This window comes from Ciconia boyciana, chromosome 6 (assembly GCF_034638445.1).
Source record: "Ciconia boyciana chromosome 6, ASM3463844v1, whole genome shotgun sequence".
NCBI lineage: Eukaryota > Metazoa > Chordata > Aves > Ciconiiformes > Ciconiidae > Ciconia > Ciconia boyciana.
Window position 1 is genome coordinate 53,230,435 of NC_132939.1, and position 22,796 is coordinate 53,253,230.

The 22,796-nt window shown below is 36.7% G+C and overlaps 1 protein-coding gene across 3 annotated transcripts in view; it reads right to left on the reverse strand.

Annotated features, from left to right (window-relative positions):
• RPS6KA5 (ribosomal protein S6 kinase A5) overlaps positions 1 to 22,796 on the reverse strand; it is an 86,625-nt gene that overhangs the window by 12,053 nt on the left and 51,776 nt on the right. For all 3 annotated transcript variants that reach the window (XM_072864784.1, XM_072864783.1, XM_072864782.1), the window contains 7 exons: positions 22,372 to 22,455; positions 19,924 to 20,027; positions 9,026 to 9,176; positions 7,454 to 7,615; positions 6,141 to 6,266; positions 5,277 to 5,410; positions 1,994 to 2,087 (listed from right to left, as the gene is read on the reverse strand). In XM_072864784.1, coding sequence (XP_072720885.1) covers positions 1,994 to 2,087; positions 5,277 to 5,410; positions 6,141 to 6,266; positions 7,454 to 7,615; positions 9,026 to 9,176; positions 19,924 to 20,027; positions 22,372 to 22,455 — 855 coding nt within the window. The remainder of the gene's footprint in view (positions 1 to 1,993; positions 2,088 to 5,276; positions 5,411 to 6,140; positions 6,267 to 7,453; positions 7,616 to 9,025; positions 9,177 to 19,923; positions 20,028 to 22,371; positions 22,456 to 22,796) is intronic.

Sequence of the window (22,796 nt, forward strand, 5' to 3'; positions counted from 1 at the left end):
AAATAAAGCTGGAAAAAGCTAGACTTTTGCTGTTTAAGCTTGTTCTGATGTAGGGATACATTTCTATTAATATACATAAGGAGTTAGCCATTTAATGTTACCAAACCCTTTAAAAGCACCCTGAAACTTTACTATGAAAACAAAGATTATCTAGAATTTCTTCTGATTTCATCCCCTACAGAGTAGTAGCCAAACCTACTCTATCATTAGACATCTTCCCAAACATTAAAGAGTATTTTTTTAATTAAAAAAGTAATGGTTGTTTAGATGGTTGTTCTTTTCAAGATAATCAATAAGCAGCGACTTCCTTGATTATAAGGCAACATTAGCATACAATCAACTGCAATTCAAATGTCTTGCTATTAAACAAAGAGCAGACTTCTCAGGACAGGAAAGTGAAGTTAGCATTCTCAAAAGGCAATGGATGCAGGCATGTGATGGCTTCTAGCATTTCATTCCCCTGAATGACAGTAACAAAAGTAATTATTTGCAAGCAAAGAAAAAAGGTTCTGGAAAGAGGTCAAAAAATGAAATTCAAAGAAATAGTCAGGAACAGAAGGTGCACAGTATTTAGAGATCAAGGAACAGATGCAGAGCTATGCCGACAGAAAGCGGTAACACTTCTTACAAGAAACAAGGTATCTACTAGTCACATTGCTAGTAGTGCTTGTAAGATATCCTCTCCTGCAAATTTTCTTTATGTCTTGGGAACAGCTGACAGGAAAGTCAGAAAGGATAAAGAGACTTTTATCTGCTAGGAAACTTCTTGTGGCTCACCAAAAGAGACTGCAACCTAATACTCTGGTTGGATTACTAATGTAGAATTTGATCAGACTGATATTAGAGCAAGTTAAAAATTGGAACCTCTTTTTTTTTTTTTTTTAAGATAAACCACAGAAATATCAAAACTAGAAAATTTTCATCAGTTCTGGTCTTCACAATATTGTGCATGAGTAATCTGGAATATAACATCTGGGAACTACCAGGAGCAATAGTTTGGCTGGTTGAGAGGAGCCTATTCAGTTGCAGAGCAATCTGAAGAACATTTTGGTTTTTAGCTATTCCTGTGTATAGTCATTTTACTCAAAGGAAAGTGAAAAAAGTGTCCTGTTCTACACACATGTACTCATACTGTACATAAATGCAAGAAAAAGGCTTCCTTATCATTAAAGATTACAGTCAGATTTTTCATCCTCTCAGCTCATTTTAGAAGTGCTCCACATGAGCACTCTGCTGGTCCTTGTATAAACAGCATGATGGGGATAGACTGGGATATGTGGGGAGGCAAGAGAGCCCATGTTCCGTTACAAAATCATAGACTAGAATCACAGAGTAGTTTAGGTTGGAAAGGACCTCTGCAGGACATCCGGTCCAAACCCCTAGCTCAGATCAGGGCCAAGCTCCAAGTTAGATCAAATTATGGCTTATTACATGCTGTGGAGCTCGCATTACACTAAGGAAAAAGACAACTAAGGTCTCTAAATAAACTCTAAACTGATCTCAATATATTTTCAAATAGAGGCTCTACTTTCACATTTGGTAATTTAGCACGCTACTTGGTTATCTCCATTAAGTTACTAATATGTAAGAAAAAAATGCTAGATATGTAATCTTCATATGGAAGACTTCCAAATTATTTCACAAATATTATTTGAAGATTCATGACAACCCTGAGGGAAGGTGATTATGTACCTCAGTATCGTAGATATGGAAACTGGGCCATGAATATATTGTATGATGATTAACAATGTAGACCAAGGACAGAACTAGAAACAGAATCCAGGAGACTAATTCTTCCAAATACTTTTTTGGTTTGCTAGAGTAACTGCAAGTTCCTGTGAATGCAGAACTGCTTCATCTTCTATACTGACTAGACAAAAGCCCTAGGAAAAAAGTTGCCTCCACAGTAACAGTACGCTTAACTCCTCAAAGTTCTTGAGAAAACACATGGCAATGTGTCTGGCAAGTGGTGAATATAGTTTCTTCAAAATACCTGGTCATGATAAACTTCATGTAACTTCACTACATTCGGGTGTCCTTCGCAGAGTTTCAGAGCTGTTATTTCTCTCTGGGTGTTGGCTTCCATTCTGGAAAAATTGAGCAGTCATTTTGCACCAATTTTACTAAGCAAACTGCACATTCAAAGTGTTACACCTATTTTTTTAATTGCTTGCAATCCAGATTTTCTTAATATTACAACTGCTTCAACACAATTAAAGGCATATTCAAAGTAAGCTGAGCAAAACTCTCCACATAACCCTGCAAGTTAGGACATTAAAAAAACCACACCCAAATCAAAATGTTTTTGATGCAACTGCAACTTGCTACAGCAAAAGCTGAAATTATTTTATAGAGTAGTTTTATCTAAAACAAACCTTTCCCTTAGTCCAGGGCAATTTGACTTCACCTCTGTTCCTACAAATATTTGTTAGTTCAGCTTTATCTTCAAGACTCAAATTATTGGCCCAATCCTTTTCCATTCTTATAGGAGATAAGTACTTCCAAAGCTGTATGGAAACTATGAGATCCTACTAGAAAAAAGAGTAACATCATCTACATATGAACTGTGTTATAGAAATGTACCCTTAAACAGACCTTTGTAAAAATCTGAAATGGAAGAGATAAGAAGAGACTAGCTCCAGAGGAAAAATCATCACACAAATTCTCTTTCAAGTACTGAAATCTATAGCCAAAAAAAGTGAACATGGTGAACATTATAAAAGCTATGTGAATAACGACAGAGCAGAACATTTTGTTTTCCACTAAATACATATGTTGATTTATTTTGGGCAAATAATGCCTGAAAATTTTTGCCAAAACTCTCTCCAAAAAGGCTAATCCTGTACTGACTTAGAGAATGGCCTTATGGATAACACAGCTAGAATCTCTCTCACCACATGTGCTCTTAATTTTTGGTTGTATTTTTTTTTCCTAGTTAGGACCAGAACCATGATGAGAATTTTGTGCAAGAGAATTCTGTTTTTCTGCAGGCTTCATATAATCAACAAGTAAACTAAGCTGTTCCACCTGCATCTCTGCGATGTTGTTGTTTAAACTGAAACTGATTTCAGGTCCTTAAGAAATTAAAAAACTGACTCAGTCCTTCCCCCCAAACTACTATCAGGAGAAGCTGGACGTAGGAAACAGATGAAAAAGGTTCAGTATCATGAACATAAAACTTTGAAATTTGTGCATGGACTTTTCTGAGTATTTCGCCTCTATAGTTACCGTCTCAGATTTTAAACAGACAATATAATGAAAAACAAATGGGAAGCTCTAAAACAGTAACTCAAGCAAGGTTACAGGACTCCACTGTTTCATTGGCCTTCAGACACACAGATAAATCTCAAATTGTTAGATGGAGGCATGTCCAGCACTACTAACAAAGCAACACCACAGAGGAACTCTTGATCTGAGCTTTCACCTCATGTATCATGAAAAGGTTTGCCTAGGTGTAGGTTTCACTTTTTTGGCACCTTTGATGGGTAAGAGTGAAAGACTGTCTGACTTTGAGGCAAAGACGTTACTAGAAACCTATTATACTTTTCCTTTTAGCAAGAGTTACTACTGTGGTCCTCAGAGCAATATTATTTAGAGTTTAACAGTTTCTTATTCAGGGCTGGTTTGTGTCCAGCCATTCAGAGTGCGGGTTTACTGCTACCTCTAAATACTACACAAACATGCTCTGAGTCTGCTCACAGACTGCAATCCTAAAAAAAAAGTCTCTGTACACAGACCACTTCTTACCTCCATTTAGCCTGGTCCACCAAGATGAAGGAGAAAGAGCAAAAGAACCTGTGAGTAATATCACTTAGGGACATAATTCCTAAAAGTTTAGTGCTATGGGATAAGTCAATACTAGTTTGCTCACTGTATCCAGAAACAAAAAATCCATTAGCTTAAGATGAGATGGGAGTACTGATCTGCAGCTCTGCATGCACCACAGAAAAAAATTTTGAATGCAGACACAAGGCAGAGATTTCCAGATTAAAACAGCCAATGTAGGTGTCTACTGCATACTACTTGTCTGAGGTTTCATTATAATGACTGAAATTCTAGTTAATGAATCTTACAGGGTGAACTAGTTCACCGTAAAAATATGTACCTAGAGTAGGATTCAGTGACCTAACCATAGGAGAGCCTGGAAGACATCAGCCATGAAGACATCTACATAGAGGTAGTAGTCACAAGACTGATGGGAACTGGAGGACAGAGAGGACACCAACAGATGCTAAAATGGCACTACATAGATGCCTATGTTTAAGTTACTGAATCCCACTGCTAGTGCCTGGTCATTCAAGTCTCTCTGTCAGCTTCACTAATAGTTTTGAGTAGGCCTCCATTAATCGTAGCAGACCTCAGAAAACTGACTCAGACACCTATATTTAGGTGTCTTATTCTTGAACTTATCCTATCCAAAAAGCATGGGATGAAACACTTAAGTCTGGTGGACAGTTACTTCTAGAGTCTGGAAAAACAGAGGTACAGCCAAATGTCTTGGAGAAGAGATCACTGTGAACTATGGTTCTGAGAGCAGAACATTTACACTTTCCTTTCCCTTTCCTGCCAGCATTCTACAACACACTAGGGACATATTTACTAACTAATGAACACTGCAAAATGAAACTAAAAATCCATCCACCCCTCAAAGAATCCCTTATCTTCATTTTTCTCTGGGCAGAAACTGCCAGAGGTATCTATTCTGGAAGAGGGCCAGATGGTCCCCACGTACACAGCCAGTCAGCTGCCTCCATTGTGGTGTGCTCTTCAGAACATCCAGGAAACAAGATGCAACTAACAACTTCATAGTCTAATTCCAGTTTACACACACACACACAATTAATTAGATCTGAGGCAACCCACACTGCAGATCCTTCTTAAAAGCAACGTCCTAGGCAATCAATTGGGCTGCTTAGGAAAGGGAGCTAGCATAAGCCTACATTCAGTTCACTCAGGCCTAAAGATAGGAAGGCCTTATACCTTACTCTGGTAAGGAGCAAAATTAGGTGAAATTACGGTACAATACAACTAGGAACCAGAAAAGTACTCTCTAGGTTTCTTCTTGTGTCCTCCCCAACAAGAATAACATTTTGTTTCAAAAGACTCTTAAAATCTTTTAAAGGTCATAAGGTTACTATAAGTTTCTGTAGATTATTCAAATAGGAAATTATTTTAAAGTTATTTTTCCACTTCCAAAAATGTAGCGAGCATTATTCTAATCCATGGGTGACAGTAAGCAAAGAAAATATTTTTATTGTCTTATAGAATATTTATACCTTTTGCTAATTATTTTTACTGCATACTCTTGGCTAGTTTTCTTGTGTAAGCACTTTCGACAAATGGAAAAACTTCCTTCTCCCAATGGTTTCTCTTTCAGATCCAGTTCATAATGATGATAAAATGGAGAGTCCTGTTAGGAAACTGTCTGTATTTAGTTCTGCAGAATACTTTTAGTATACACAGTCAAAGACAAAGAGTAAAATTTCGTGAGAATTTTTCATCTACATTTAAAATTGTAAAAGAGCTCTCTTTTTGATAAAATATAATCTTAACTTCTATTTAATAATATGCATAAGCTTTATTCTAACAATCAAAGAGTAAATCTTATGTTACATTAAACAAACAATCACTAAATAAATCATTACTACTACAATAGCTTAAGATACAAAATATTCAGACAAACAGGATCAAAAGATGGCTGTACATACATTTATCCACAAAACTATGTGCTCGTTTGAAGACATCACGATAGCATGTGTTCTTATAAGGCTTCACACAACTATACATACTTTTGGGCAAATACATCATAGAAGGAATTCTCATATAATTAAATTAGCTTCAAAAATATCTACAATGGTTGGCTGAGTAAGAACTATCAGGAGTCAAATTACTATTACTACTATACTTCAGTCTTCTGGAAAACTAGACAATCATCTCATTTTTCAGATTAAACTTCAACCACTTCTTAACAGTACCACATGCAAATTATATGCTTGGATCATCTGAGGAGCCATTACAGAGAACAGATAAATTAATAATGACTATTTTGTAATCTGTAGCCTAGCTTGTGATTGCTGCTTTGAAAGTTATATGCAGTTCCAAGTTAACCAAATTAATTCACCTCTTTATACTGTTATTACCTTCATCATAGCACTTCTGGCAATAGTTGTAGTTCCAGGCCGCTCATCCCCCATATAAAACTGAAGAGGATCTACTGTAGCTGCATTGCGTTTAAACAAAATAGAAGGTGCAACGAAAGAATATCCCTATGAAATTAAGATATCAGAAAAGGGCATGGCTTGAAATTTTTGCACACAAACTATCATACTGCATACAAAACACTAGAATTTTTCAAAGAAATCAGAATTTTCATAACATAATACAGAAACTGTAACTAGCTCGTTGATGGGTAGATATTACTCTGTTCAATGTAAACAGGTATCTTCCTGGAATTAGTTATATGATCCTCCACAGTTATAGATAAAACAATAATAATACAAAAATTCTGGTAAATAATGCTAAAATTCTGGTAAATAAAGCTAAAAATCTCAGCTTCAGTTGTTTTGCAATAGTGATAAAGACTCATACTTCAAACTAGCTAGCTTCCCAGAACACCTTTAAGTTAAGGCATGAAATAGTTTTTATGTTGTGATGTAAGCATCAAACCATTTTAAATGGCAGAACAAAATAAGCTTCATGTTAATAATGTGCCCAGTTTGGGTATCATAACAAGAACAGCTGTGACTACCACTGCAGGATGAATCAGATCATATTATGACATGCATAAATTGCTTGCTACAGTCACTACAAATCTAACAACTTCCAAAATATGATGCTATATTCCTGTACACTAACCTGCTCAAAAGCAGCCAATCAAAAACAACAAAGCACAAGAAGGGGGAGGAGAGAAAGCAATCTGTTCACCTCTGCAGCTTTGGTACCAAGTTCAAGGCTGCACATGGGCTGTTTCTGCCTATTTGACATCCAGACTGTGCAGTCCAAGAAGCGATCATTCTTTAATAGCATGTAGAAGATGTTAAGGAAAGCTTTGTTAAGGAGATGTTAAGGAAAGCTAGTAATTACAGCACTCCTAAAGGACGTGGAAGACCCACTTTCAACTCTGCAGTTAGCTCCCACTTCCCAAAGGAATACCTCAGCTAGAGCATAATGTGGACATGGGCAAACTACATTGCTGTTGTCGAAGCTGGAAGCCCAGGCTGATGGAGTCAAGATGACAAGACTCATAAGGTATGAAGAATCAACAAAGGACAGACTGGCTTTAGTCCAGCAGGTGGGACATTCAGCTGGGAATGGAGAGACATGGAATTTTATGTATGCAGTAGGAGTGTTTCCACCTTTCTCATTTTGCAATTGCTGAACAAACTAGCTATACACATGGAATTGTTCAATAAATGATTTTTTTTTTTTAAATTAATGTGAATTGTTCAAATACCTGAAATATTCTTTCTGAAGTCTGAGGGGTTGCTGCAGGAGAATATGTCGGATCCATTTCTGTAAACTCTTCTGCAAAATTACTGACATCCAACTCATCTCTGATTACCGGTTTAAATGGAGCTGATACTTTTTTGGCAGCTAAATCATCCCAATTCATATTCTAAACCAAAACCAGGAAAATAAGTTTGAATCAAATGAAAATTTAGCAGAAACAGATATTAGAAAGAGAGAATGGTCCAGAAACAAACAGTCCTAACTCCATTTGCTGTTTTCCACAGGCAGATGAAAAGCATTCAAATTATGCCCTACTAATTTGCTTAGATAGAAGCAAATTAGTATCATACTTCAAAGAAGTATCATGCTTATTTTTAAGTAGACAGAATCCAGTTTAAAAAAGAAAAACAACACAAAGAAATTTAACAGTGGAGATAAGCCAAATAACTAGCATGACAGCCCTTAAATTTCTTCCTCTATTTCAGAGGAAACATCATGTATATTTTTGTAAGCCATAGTGCATGCATACAGTATCTTCAACTTTTCATTGCTGATTTCTATGCTTAATTACTAATCTCAGCTTCCAGAGCTCTGAGAGCGTAATGCCTCTGGATTCCTAAATGTATGGCTAGAAGTCGGAAACACAGATATGATAGTTATGAGAAAATGGCCCTATTACTGTAAAGGAGTGGAACTGAAATGAAGTCAAGATTAGAAAGTGGTGTATGAGGAAAAAAATGTACCTTCCAAAACAAACAGTGAATAAAGGAAGTTTAACTCTACTTTGTCAGACTCTCTTGCAAGAGGAAGGAAATACAGAAGGGAGGAGAAGAAATTTAGAAGTTGAAAAGCCAAGATATTGCCCATTCTGAATGTTATGATAATTACATTGAAAATATTCATTTGAAAGGTTTAATTTATACTATCAACTTTAAATACTCCAAAATTCATACTAATTAAAAATATGTTTAGCTTCAGAAGCAGCGGAAATACATGCTTAGTTTTTTCACAGAAAGCACACAAACAATTTTAATTGCAATGGATGGAACAGTACAGATGTTGTATGCAATTCCAATCTTTGTCATTGTTTGAAACCAAATGTTAATACACTGAAATCTGAACAGAATTAAAATCTAAACAAGACTAAAGATTTAATTAGGCAAAGGAAAATACAGAAGAGGCGTTTATCACTAATGGTGAATTTTATCAATATTCAAATTTTACTAATAATGTTAGTGGCAAACTTTCTTTTTAAAAAAACAACACACAACATATAATTTAAGTGTTTTCCATTAAACATTCTGGTTTAAGTAGTGTATCTTTTGGCTGCTTCAAGTAACAGTTAGAAACAGAATATATTAAAAATCTACCATGCCCTTCCTGTAGTATGCACAAAATCCATATACATAAGCACACAGATATTCTTACTCAGTACTAACTTCAAGGCAATTATTCATGTAATTAACATGCCTCTAAGCTATTCTGTTAACAAAACAACAGAATTTCTTTAGACTTGGATTTCAAAGGCACTAACGTAGAGTAAGTGGTATCTGGGGAGTTCTGTTGTTTGTTTTACCTGGAAAAAGGGATGCTGTTTGATTTCATCAGCATCAGTGGGACCACAACCTAGCCTCTTCTTGGGGTCTTTCATCAAAAGACGCTGAATTATATCCTTAGACAGTGCACTCATTTCTTGTGGATAAGGTGGCTCACTTTTTAATATTCTCCTGTAAACCAAACAAAATAACAATGATTTGGTAATTACTTAAAAACACATGTTGAGTGTTAAATCAAAGAGTTACCATACTAATGGTAGCATTGAACATTTCACTTAAAACTTCTATTGCACCCAAAGACAGGAGGATGACAAATGTGAAACCAACTTTTTTTTTTAAATAAAGAAAGGTTTGAAGAAATGCGGACATGAAACATGACATCTGTAAGAGATAAATTATGTAACTTAATCCACAAAAGAAAAACAATCCTCATTTCAATCCTCATGAGCTTACTATTACTATTCAAAAGAAATCTCATAGCTACAACAGATAGCTCCACAAAAGCATCAATTTGATGCCTAACAGCAGTCAAAAATCAAAACCAATTCCAATGTTAAAAATTATTAGAAAATAAAGAGAAGAAAAACCACACTTGGGCCATTTGAGGTTTGCCTGCATCTTGTATAGTGTGTGCAGTGCTCACGCCCTACTCCCTCAAAAGGAGGCATTATAACTGGAAAAGTTTTAGAGAAGAGTAACACGATTAATCAGAAATGCAGGATGTGTTTCAGATTAAGATCCACAAAAAAGGCTAGGACTATCCAGCTTAGTGAAAAGGGGACTTAAAAGGACTGGGCATAGTGTTCCCCTCAAAATGCCGAATGGTAAAGAGAAAGTGGATAGGGACCTCACTGTCTCTTTCAATGCAAGAGCTAGGAGCCATCAAATAAAGCTACTGGAAGTTCAAAGTCTTGGAAGCCTAAGTAGAATCACATTTCAATACATATCTTTTATATGTGTAGCTCCCACAGTTTTATATAAAGAGGAAGGCAAGTTTTCCTTCAGTTACTCCAAATGTAGATATTGAAGCTAAGGACTCTGAAAGAAAATTGAGAATGCACACACAGACAACACATATCAAAGACATATCAACAGGTTTAAAAAGATACACACACAAAACCCTTCAGCATACAGAATCACAGGATGGTTGAGGTTGAAACAGACCTCTGGAGGTCATTTGGTCCAACCCCCCCTGCTCAAACGTAGTCACCTAGAGCCAATTGCCCACAACCATGTCCAGAAGCCTTTTGAGTATCTCCAAGGAGGGAGACTCCACCACCTCTGTGGGCAACCTGTGCCAGTGCTCAGTCACCCTCACAGTAAAAAAGTGTTTCCTGATGTACAGAGGGAACCTCCTGCATTTCAGTTTGTGCCCACTGCCTCTGGGCCTGTCACTGGGCACCACTGAAAAAAAAGAGCCTGGCTCCCCCTTCTTTGCACCCTCCCTTCACACATTGATGAGATCCCCCTGAGCCTTCCTTTCTCCAGGCTGAATAGTCACAGCTCTCTCAACCCTTCCTCATCTGTTCCAGTCCTTTAATCACCTTTGTGGCCCTTTGCTGGACTCTCTCCAGTATGTCTATGTCTCTCTCGTACTGGGGACACCAGAACTGGACCCAGTACTCCAGGTGTGGCCTCACCATTGCTGAGTAGAGAGGAAGGATCACCCCCCTCAGCCTGCTAATACTTTGTCTAATGCAGCGCAGGATACCATTTGCTGCCTTTGCCACAAGGGCACATTGCTGGCTCATGTTCAACTTTGTGTCTATATATCTATACGCATACTCTCACTGTGAGGGCTTCAGGAAGCACGATACATAGAAGAAGGACTTAAGAGTGCCTCCATTAAACACAGACTGAAAGATTTTGAAGCTATGAGAGACTGTGAGGCTGAAATTATAGAGGTTGTGGCAGCACTAAAATCTCAATTGTTTTATGTCTCTGACAGAGCTTAAGTTGATCACTGCAGGTCATCTCTAAATTTTGTTCAAAGTTACTGCATGACATATCCCTAGAGTCAGCTATCCCATGGGAAATTTTTTATCTTGAATACATAACTTCTTGGATTACTCCAAAAATAGATGCAAACAGATTGTTTCCTAAATAATCTTGTCCTGCCAGTGTGGAAGGACAAAAACAAGTTCAACATGCACATATCCCAGGGGCTGTTTCTACTGACGTAGTATCCAATTTCAAGCAAAAAAAAAGACAAAGCAAGCTAACCTCTTGGTTTAAATAACACTGAAATGAGTTAGGAAAATACAGTCTGAGTTTTAAGATGGATTGTATCTTTAAATGATGTAAGGATGATCTGCCAATAAGGGTCTAAATCACAGCCACTCTGCTAGCAGAAGTAACAGCAACCATAAGCCTTGTCTTCAACTTCTGGTCACACTTCACTTTACAGAAAAGGAGAAGAAAGCACAATATTGCCAAATGATTTCTTAATTAGGGATGTTAATACCAAATTTAAACATTACTAAACAAGAGGATTCTTACACTGTAGGACTGGTGGAGAAGTAAAGATTCAGCCTCTTCAGAAATCATCCAGTTTCAGAAAGGGGAAGCGGGTAAGGAAGTATGAAAACCTTCCTGTTGTAAGACAGAAGACAGGACATCTTGATAGCAAAATTACTTGATTTACAGGAGGGACAACAAAATCTACAATGTCTTCTTAGCTTGAAGATTACTTCAGTTAGAGGAGTCCAAGGAAATGTATTTATCAACCTTTCTGATGAGAGAATCAGAAAGGTATATAACAAAGATCCAGGAAAGAGACAAGTTCTCTTTGGGCTCGAGGAGGGGGGGAGGGCACGGGGCAGGGAACAACCACCTATAAGTCAATATTTTTTTAAATTTATTTCTAGAGCAATGGGATTGAGACTCTGGGATGTCCTTAGAATCCAAAAGATAAATTCTAGAGCATTTTCCTGTCTGAAAAATATCAGAGATTACAGATGGCCAAGTCAGAAAAAAATCTGAAAATGTCTCTGAAAAAAGATGCTGAATTGGGATGATTGGTAACATGGGTAACAAAGAGAACAAGTAAGTACAATTTCTCTGTGCAGCTTTAGAAGATCAGTCTCTGTAGTAGTGATGCTGGTAAGTGCTAGCAGTAAGACTCTTGCCAGTGTCTCAGGCTTCTGATGCAAACACAAACATTCACATAAGAGAGTGAAACAAACATAAGCAGTGGAAAGTCTTTTACAGAACTCTGCACTGCAAAGTTACCAGAAAATTCTTAGCCAAAAGAAGTACTTCCACAGTAACACCACCAGTATAGTCTCATCCTTCTAACTGCAAATTTCCAGTGACATATTGCATGTCTTCAGTCAGCCTGAGAACTGCAATCGGTTGTACCATTGATGTGGTAACTGAGCAGAGAGTCCCAGCTGAAGCCAAGACAGGTTTATAAAGTAACTTTTCATATTACTTGACATTCTGCTCTTTGGGTAGAAACCACTCCTTAAGTTCTTGGGGAAAGGAATCTCCTATAAAGATTATATCTGTCAAAACAATTAGCATACATATTTTACCAATAATAGTTTGGTATAACACTGTATTTTACCTAATGGAAAACTTCTGTGGCAACAGCATCAGTAATTCCTGCCTTTTGCTACAATTACTGTTTTAAACTATTTCTTTTTATAGGCAGAATTAACAATGAAGTGGTATTTAGCTATGTGAAAAGCAAGCTATGATTATATTGAGGGATATCTTCCATCTGTTGACCTTCCTAGAGCCCACTGCAAAGGCGGCAGAATTTTGCCATGCTGTACAAGCAGACTCCATGGAAGCTGCATTTATATATGCCAGTGGCATTTGTTCAGAAATACTTTTGAGGTTGACTGATACTATAAAATATTCATGATGCTCTGGACTGGTTCACAGAACCACACTACAGAAGTAGTGAAGAATGAAGCTAATTTCTTTAGAAGTTCCAGGAACTACTTACAATTATTATGGAACTGAAGTATGCGAAGCTATATACACATTAATTAGGATGGAAAGCAAGCTGCCAGAAAAGAAAGACTATATGGGATCAACAAGTGAGAGAGCAGAAATTGGTGAAGACTAATCAAGTAGCTTGATCAAGTAAAGAAAGTCTGGCTTCACTAGTACAACACTAGTGAAGTGTTGTACTGAAGGGTAAGTCACTCAAGGCTCTAATAGTAGCCCATGAAGTGTTCAGAGGAAGGAAGCTGTGCGTGTCAGAGTCCTTCCCAGGATGTCTGTGCTTCTGAAAAGCAGCTATGGCCTTTAGCATCAACCTTCTTTTTGTTTTCTGAATCACCTCCATCCTCTTGTACATTTCATGTTTATGTGGTCCAATAACAATAACAGAAGTAAGCAGGAAGAATTAAGTATCCCAAGTGGCAACTGTGGTCAAAGCTGCTGAAGGCAAACTCTGCTGTATTTTCTGCTTCTCCTAGCCTAGCACAACACCTCTGAGCTGGGATGAGCTGAGATTACCCTTGCTGATGAGAGCACTCTGGCTGTACTGAAAGCAGTCCAAGAAAAACCATCCCTTGCACAGGTCAAGGAGGTTATCACTTTGAAGTCCTGGATCATTTCCATCTTACCCTTCTCTATGGCAGACTATGCAGAGCTAGGAGCTAACCCCACTGGCATTTTTTTTCAGGAACTTAAGCTCTGACGAGTTTCCTCAATAAATACTACAGACCAAGAGCATACATGATAATGCGAAGGACATGCTAATGAATGATAAGGAGGAGAAGGAGATGCTTAATCTTCAGTGAGTGGAGGATACAGTAGGGAAATTGACCTTTAGATGCTCCTCCTTTTTATCAATATATTCAGAGACATTCCTGTGTAGCAGGTGCAGGCTGCTGAGCCTGACAAATCAGCCAAGGAACTCGCTGATTTTGTTATGAAAAATTAATAGAGTTGCCACCACTTATCTATGCTAGCTCATTGTTTAAAAATTACATAGACTGACCACAGGTTTCTTATCTGTTCTTTACCAAAGCAGTAGAGGTGGGATATGTGTTTGCTGGCTGAATAAAGCATCCTTCTACAGAAGGCATAGTATTTAAAACCAATCAGAAATGCAAAAACCATGTGCCAAAGGCTTATACTACGATGTCAGTCTAAAGAGAATTTGAAGAGGATTCTGACCTCATTCATTCCAGGGTGATAATCTTACGGACTTAAGCAGGAATACCCTTGCAATGCTCAAAAAAGGCTTTATAAAGACAAACAGTGTCATTGGGAGTCTTCCAACATGGACAGCAGATTGCTCCCAGTGGTTAAGATAAAATGAAAGGGGAAAATATGCTGTTAGCCAGAAGCTGAAAGATCTTTTCTTAATTTTTCATTTTAATTAACTTTGTAAACAGCTAAACTAGTCAAAATTCTGATGCACTGCGTAGCTGAGAAAATCCAATTTATGTCAAAGAATACGAAAACATCTATTGACAACAGGACCAATTTAGCAATTTCACTTATTGACTAATTTGACCAATTTATTTTTTAGCATTAGATTGACCAATCTATAAGCTATATTGTAAAAATTACTATTAAATATATCCACTGAATGATCATTTTGAGCAGTAAAGCATAAGCTATGGAAAACTAACTGAAGATGAGGTGCTTGAAGAAACTAATGCCAATTCATTATTGGAAACCATAACTACCTAACTTGTTTAAATAGTAACCATGAGAAACAAAACTAATTACAAGGAAGGAGGACAAAAAAGTTTAGGAAGTGGTAACCATTAGATGCCAACCAAAGAAAGATTTTCTAGACAGAGAAAAAAACAAAACCCAACTATTTTGGTTAAAATACAGACACAAAATATGTGATACTGAGACAGAAGCCACCTTTCACCCTCTGCCATGATTAGCCTGAAAGCAGATGCCTGAACCTGACTGTGGAAGAGAAAGCATCAAAAGTGCAGAACCTGAAGCTTTTTTTGCTTCCACCAGGTAAAAGACACAATCAGATCACGAAAAACTGAAAGGATCACCATAGCTGACCAACAGATACATTAGGTTTATGCTAGAACTGTTACTGTTGTCTGTTATCAGCGCCCTCAGAACTGTATTATAAGCATCACTAAAAAAGATACATATCCATCCTGATGTTCAGGGAATAAGAGAAAGCAATCCCAAGCTGTAACCCTGTTAAAGTGCAGAAAGACAAGCTTCCAAAGCAGAGTTTTCACCTTCACATTTGAAAACAACTCTGCTGAATACCCTGTCGTCTCAGAACTACTAATGCCAGATTCTTTTGTTCCAGCTTTGAGCAGTCAGATCTATACGCGCATCCCCAGTTCTAGGCAAGTCAGAGACTTTGATGCAATACTTACAGCTTTCTTAAAACCACTTGCTTTACTGAAAGGTTGAACTGATCTGTAGGCAGAGTTCTTGGACTCTGGACTCCCATCTAAGCATATAAATGCTGTACATTCTAGGTAGACAGCTATAAGCTCTAGGATGAAATTCCAGAAGACACCATGCAAACTACAAGTTTAATGACAGCTCTGTCCTTTAAAAGATCTAGCAATCACTGGAGTCTTCACAGGCAGAGAATAAAGGAGGGAATCCCAGTATACACCTGCTATGAATCTTCCCAACAGTTTTATCAAGAAACGGTTTCTTGCAGAATAATGGACAACATCTTGATAGCATCTAACGGATGGTCAAATTTCAGCCATCTTCCATGAAGTTTAAATAAAGTCTAACCAACTATGTCAAATAAAGAGCATAGGCTGCTATTAGCATTAGTATGCTAATATGGCATCATATGCTTCTACAGATTATTTTATAGATGTATGTATGTATAAAAATGGAAGAAGATAGATATCTATCTATTCCTAACCCCAAAGCTGATAAGATTTTCTAGGCTGCTGCACAGCAGCAAAATAATACTCCAGAAACTTCATGCTCATTTTAAATCCCTGTATGTATGACAAGACCCTCAAAAATCAACACCCTAAAATGAATTGGTCTGTCTTTCAAGTCAGCACTACAAATCACTCACGGTCAAACTGAAAATACTGGGTTTGTAATGAAACCCAGCCCTTGCCTATGCTTTTGCAGGATGGGTCCCATCCACGGCTCTGCAGCAATGGAAGTCCAGAATTCTCAAAAACGAAAGGAAGATTTGGGAAGATGGAAGAAGAAAGGGCAGAGGGCATACTAGAAAAGGAGAGATACTTGGATAGTTCTGTGAAATTTTTTTATCAAGCTTAATAACCCATAACACCAAGCATGTGAACAAAAAAGAGTCTTCAGACACAGAGACATAAGGGAAATTAAAGTATGCACTTAAGTTGCTCTTGCCATGAAAGAGAAGTCCACAGTGTCATCAAAAAGGTTATGATAAAAGAACTGAACACAATCTCTCATCAGAAAGAGTAAAAAAGATACAAACCACAGAGTAACTATTTCTGACAGAAGAACTGAACTGTCCATTAGAGAGATATTTCAGAACAAAACTTCGTGCTCAAATTTAACAGCAGATAGCTATTGTGCCAGACAAGGGAATAAAATTATCTAAAAATATCTAAGATTACTTCCAAACCTAGGTAAAATAAAAGAAGGACCTGGATTCATTTAGAAGACAACTTTTTTCCCAGAAAATGGGAAGGCTTGTCTTTCTGCCCTTTAACAGGGTTACAGCTTGGGATTGCTTTATCTTATTCCCTGAACATCAGGATGGATATGTATCTTTTTTAGTGATGCTTATAATACAGTTCTGAGGGCGCTGATAACAGACAACAAACTTTTTTCCCAAACTCAGAAAAATCAAAGGCCATGGAAACTATGCTTTCAGGGCTTGTGACTGAGTAAGAGAAAACTGAATTCTCTAAGTCTGCTGCAACTGGCAAGTTAAAACATATTTAGGTTAGGGAATACAATTTCTGTTTAGAATAACTTTGCCATCACGAAAGAAGTTTGTACCAACTCATACTCTGTGCCAGTGCTAGTGATTTCATTACCACTGGCAACTGTAAATATCCGATTAAGTTATCTGCAATTCAGTTTTTCATCAGTTTAGAGAGGAAATGAAACTAGATAGATCAAAGATAGTCATGGGAGAATTTGGAACCTATTTAATTATAGGTGATTTTAATTATAGGTGTGAAATTATCTACAGTCTGCATCCCAATTCAACTGAAAACTTTATAGAAAAGGCTGCGGACATAATTGAAAGAACTAACAATAAAAAAAAAAAAAGGACATTACGTATAAATTGCAACTGTATCCTCAGTAACAAAATTGTCAAGGAAAAAAGGAAATAATGATCATAGCTTCTAGGCCAGACAGGCTTAGGATAAAGACAGGTACTGAAAATTCAGCTGTTATTTCTTTAAAGAGCTCAGTGTACTCATGCTAGAGATAAATACAAGGAGGGTATTTCTGAAAAGCCATGAATATGGTAACAAGAATTTCTAAATCTAACGGGCTAGCCTGTCGGGAAGGGCGAATCATTTCTTTCAGGCATGCTCTGAAGAGAGTAGCTCAACAGCTTCCCAAGTTGCAGCAAACTCCACACAGTCCCCTTCAATCCTTAGAAGGTTTTCTTTCCATCTTCTCTGAGATGTACTTCTGCTCCCTACTCTTCTCACCCTCTGTCTGGGCTGCAGGAGCACCACAGCTTGCTGATACCTCACATCTGTTCCGCCTGCTCTACCCTACCATCAGTGAAAGCCCCAAACACGCTCCCGTTGCTCCCCAAGGCACACAGCAACCACCATTCCCCAGAAGGTTCCACATGACTCAGTGAACTAGCCAGGACAGAGAAAACAGCAATGTTCTCATATGCTTAGCCACACTCTTAAAAGGAACACAACATTCATTACATAATAAACTGCAAACACACAAAAAGGATGTCATCCAGCACAGACATTGCTATCAATGGAAAGGATTCAGAAACCATGGGTCTTATGAGTACTGAAGTAACAGAAGGCAAATGAAATCAAGTCTGAAATGCAGTCATATAGTTGGGACTGATGAGATTTCAGCTATAAACTAGGGGCTTATCAGTTGGAAGTGATAGAAAAGGAGAAGGAATTAGATCTATCAGTCCACCATTGGCATCAACAAGAGGAACCCAAGAAAAAGGGAAGGGATATCTTTTTGTTCAGATGATTAATTATTACTTCCCTTAAACAAGATCCTCTTGAAACATCAACAGGAATAAATTGTCCATATGCAAGAACACCACAAGCTAAGAACCCTCCTTTTTCAGGAAACAGGAAGACTGTTAACAGGGGAACATCTTTACATAAAGAAAACTGTAAGAATTTACCTTCTAAATTTATCAAAATAAAAGCTGAAAGACTACAGGATTGCTGTCTATAAATGTGTAGCATAAACATTAACCAGAACAAAAACATACTGAGCAACAACGCAGTAAACTTGCCACAACTAAATTTAGATCAGAAATCAGGTTATTAGCCATCAGGGGATGGATGTTAGCAGCCTTGCAGTTTCTCAGCTTTGAATTTAATCTTAAATTATCAGACAGATCAAGATATTAAAGAGCACATAAGGACCTACCAAAAGACAGTCAAATCCTACAGAATATATATCTAAAAAGTTTCCCAGTTTTTGGGAAAAACTGTACCTGTAAAATTCAGGTCAAGGTTCTTTCTAAAAAATTTGTAACCCTTCAGAGTTCCACTCAGTAAATCTTGGGAGTCAAAACTACCAATTCAGACATGGCATAAGTAAGCAATCAACAAAATTTCTAACCTTAAGTAGGTCAGAAAGAGTTACTTTACGTTTTAACTCCATGATAATGACCAAGAGGGTGAAGTCTGGAATTTCGTTTTGTTAATGGATTCCCCTCCCCCCCTTATTTTTTCTAGTGGCCCTCTAAGTTTCCTGTTCTGGTAGAGACCTAGAAACCAATAAACAGGTCTCAACCTTCCAAGAAATTGCCTGAATTTATAACAGAAGGAAAAAATTATTTAAATAATTGATGTATGTTCTCTTGCCCATTATAATCTTAAATATCAAGTGACTTCAGGTGAGGGTCAGAACCATGGTAATACATTCCAACAGGAGCAAGACTATTCTTAGTTTGGGGACTAGACTTACAAGCTGATCTTGACAGCAGTTGCTAATTTGTGCAATTTAAGCCCTCAACTCCCCGCTCCAAGAGAAATCCAGTAATAGGAAATGCTCATTTTTTGGGGAGATTTCAGTAACGTGTTTTGGGCAAGCTTATTGCTTTGTCTTTTTAAAATGCTCCAATGCTTTTACATGGGTACTGAAAACAAACCTTTAAAGTGCAGAGATTACTGAATATAACAAAGCTGATAGTCAGGAAAAGTTCACATGTAAAATATAAGAATGGTATAGGTTATTTTATTTCCATAAGCATCATATTCATTTCTTCTCAGATACGCAAGTATGGCTAGAAAAGATCCTGTTCTTTGTTTCACATTATACACTAATAAAATAAATACTACCTGTGACAAAAAGGTGGGAGTAGGGTACATCCTGACACTTTAAACCTGTAGTCTGATGGAGTGATCTAGCAAGAGCTGACAAAAATCTCTCTAGCAAAATATGCTTCATTATGTAACAAGATTTTGAACGTGATAATTCTATTTACATATAATTTCATATTTCATTTGACTTCCTTTTCAACAGTAAACTTGCAACAGGGTTGAATATCTACAAAGCTGTGGTTCCACTGTAGTTTAAACAAAACAGGTCCTTTATAAAGGTCAATTCCATTATTTCAATCACCTGCTGAGGTTAATAAAACCTATCTGCTTCCAGATGTCATTCTGTTAAACAGAACTGGAGCACTCAAAACATTACCCTGGTAGCACTTTCTTCCTAAATTTTAGATTAAAACTCCCACAAAACATATATTATGGCATAAGCATCACTTTGTGACCAAGCATGTATACTTTACTGTTTTAAATCTTACCTAGAAATCTCTGCTTGGGAATTCTTCTCTCCATCAACTGTAAATGGTGATGCTCCAGTTAATAATTCATACATAAGAACACCAACACTCCACCAATCAACAGCCTACAGAACAACAATAATTATGTATGTTATGATATGTTGAAGTAAAACTGTTAACAAAAGAAGGAACAAAACAATGCACCCAGAAAGCAACTAGCAAAAGAAGGGCCCACCTATCAATACAAAGGCAAGCCTGGATACAATAAAGCATAAACAATTGCAGTACTTATTGAAGGAATTTTCTAAAATTAATTTTATTTTGAAATCTCTCCACTTAGCTTCTTCAACTAATTGCTCAAGCTGAACTCTTTCCACTGACTACTAAAGTTCCTTTCCCCCCCCCTCCCAGAATTCATTTTCATTTTTACCATTGTGAAGTGATAAGAATTCTAAAACATACTCAAAATAACAGAGAAACCTAAACCTTGCTAAGAAATCGTGGAATCTGAGCTTTTAGGGGCTTGAGAATGAAACAAAGGAACTTTCAAAAAGCACAATTTAAGAGTACAGGTCACAGTTAATCAGGGAACCTGAAAATGCTATGGAATTTTCTCTTATATTCCCTGGTAACACATGTGATCTTTGGCTTCCCATATACTAATCATAATATTCATATCTCTGATACCTCATAACTCACAAAATATTTCTTTCAAAAGAAAAGATGCTACTATGAATAATAAAGGAAGCAGATTAGTCATTTCAACAAAATTAATTTAACTATAGGTGTTTGAACTTCTCCGTTTTACTTCCATGAAATTGAAAAAATGAAGTTCTGCTTCACTTATGTCGATAACATTAATACAATACAGGAAGACCATTAGTGAAATGATGACCATTTGGCCTCATATTTTAGGTTTTTTTGCTTCAAGATACACAAAATCTGTTGTTTCCTATATTCAGCCAAGAGTGCCTAGAAGAACTAGCTGAAGAAATCTCTGTACTGTTAGTAATTATCTTTGCAAACACACAACGATCAGAGAAAATCCCAGAAGAATTTTTTCTTGGCATGTGTTTTTCCAAAAGAAAAGGAGGACCTGCAGAATCAGAAATCAAACTTTAAAAAAATAAATACCGAAATACTAGAGCAAGTCTTTTAGACAAACAATACAGCTATCTAGAAGAGATTACAAATCAAAAACATTAATGAGAGCATAGCCTACTAAAGCAGTCTCGTTCCCTCTTTTTTAAATAAGACCTTTGAGTTGCTAGATAAGCAGTAAATATGAAATAAACTAAAAACCTTCTAACACTGTGTCACATGACATTGCCAATGGTGAGGCAAAGTGTGTGGTGTAAACAATTACCATCACATAGATAACTGAAAAGTCACCCTTATTTTATCAGCTAACATTTGGTATCAAACTGTGAAGCTCTGCACTACATCTAATGAAAGTACCAGATAGAACCAATCAAAGATAACAGAACAGAGATTCCTCTTGAAATCAGCAACAGTATTGAATTTGTAAGCACTTGAGAAGACAGAATCACAATTCAAAGTGACTGACACATTGGAGAGATGCTCTGAAACTGGCAAGACTAAACTAAGAAACAGAGTGCAGGAAAGAGCTTCAATTCATAAGTTTGTAAAATTCCATTTTTAATAATGACGAGGCAAGCAGTACGGTAGAAGAAGATGCAGAGGTTATACTGGAATACAAAGTAGGTGTGAGACAATGACTAAGTGAAAAGATGAAGCACATTCTGTCTTATGTTTATGTTATATTTATAACAGAAAGACAACTCAACTCAATCTACAGCAAAAAACCCCAAAGATTAAATATTCTCCAAAACTTCTCACTATAGTAAGCAATCAGAATAATTTACCTAGGAATATTATAGAATTCTTTTGTAGAGTAGGGTTTTTTTGGTTTCAAATATCATCTGTGAATTACGGTTGTCTTGTTCTTTCCCATCAATTAGTGACACTTTAATTCATAATAAAACTTGAGCCTCAAGCTAAACAGAATTATTTTTTACAATCTGAGAATATTTATAACATTAATAACCCAATCCATACTTCAAGAAAGATAACAGGTTTCCCTGATGTACAATTTAAACAAAGAATTAGCCACAAAACAGTCATTTTTCCACTCTGAACTAAACAGGTTTTTTTAAAAGGAAGTGTCAGCTAAGTTTTTTTTGTCCCACTGCACGTTTAGAAGAAATTTTGCATAGAACACAAGTGAGCCTCAATACCTTTATAAATATGCCTTCTACTTAAGATTGAAAACTGAAAATCTATCATACTGATTTTTTTAAATATAGGCAATAATCTATTTTAGGACAACCTGAAATGAGCCATGTTTAAATAAGACACTATCACATTTTACAAAAACCCCTCAAGCTGAACAACAGGGTTGCCTAAAGAATTAATTTCTTTTCAGTAATAAACTTAGACAGAACATACCTTATCATGTCCTGTATCTCCTCCTCTTACAATATCTGGAGCCATGTATTCTATTGTTCCACAGAAGGAATATGCTCTCTCATTCTAGCAAAAAAAATAAAATAAAATTCATGTCAAACAATTATATTATACAAATCTCATGGGACAGATATGGCTAACAGTTCCAAGATGCTGGCAGCAGTTCTTCTCCAAATAGCTCAGAACTGCTAGCTAAATCATATTCCATCATATGTAGAGATGTATCACAAAACGCTACAGAATATTTACAGTCTTCTACGAAAAAATAAAATGTCATAGGTTTGTGTGGCAGTCTAAGATAAGCACACAAAAATTAACATATTGATATTTAAAAAAAAAACTTTCCCCATAAGTCTAAATGATCTATACATTTCAGAACTACACAAGATTCCCCAAGGTAATATAGA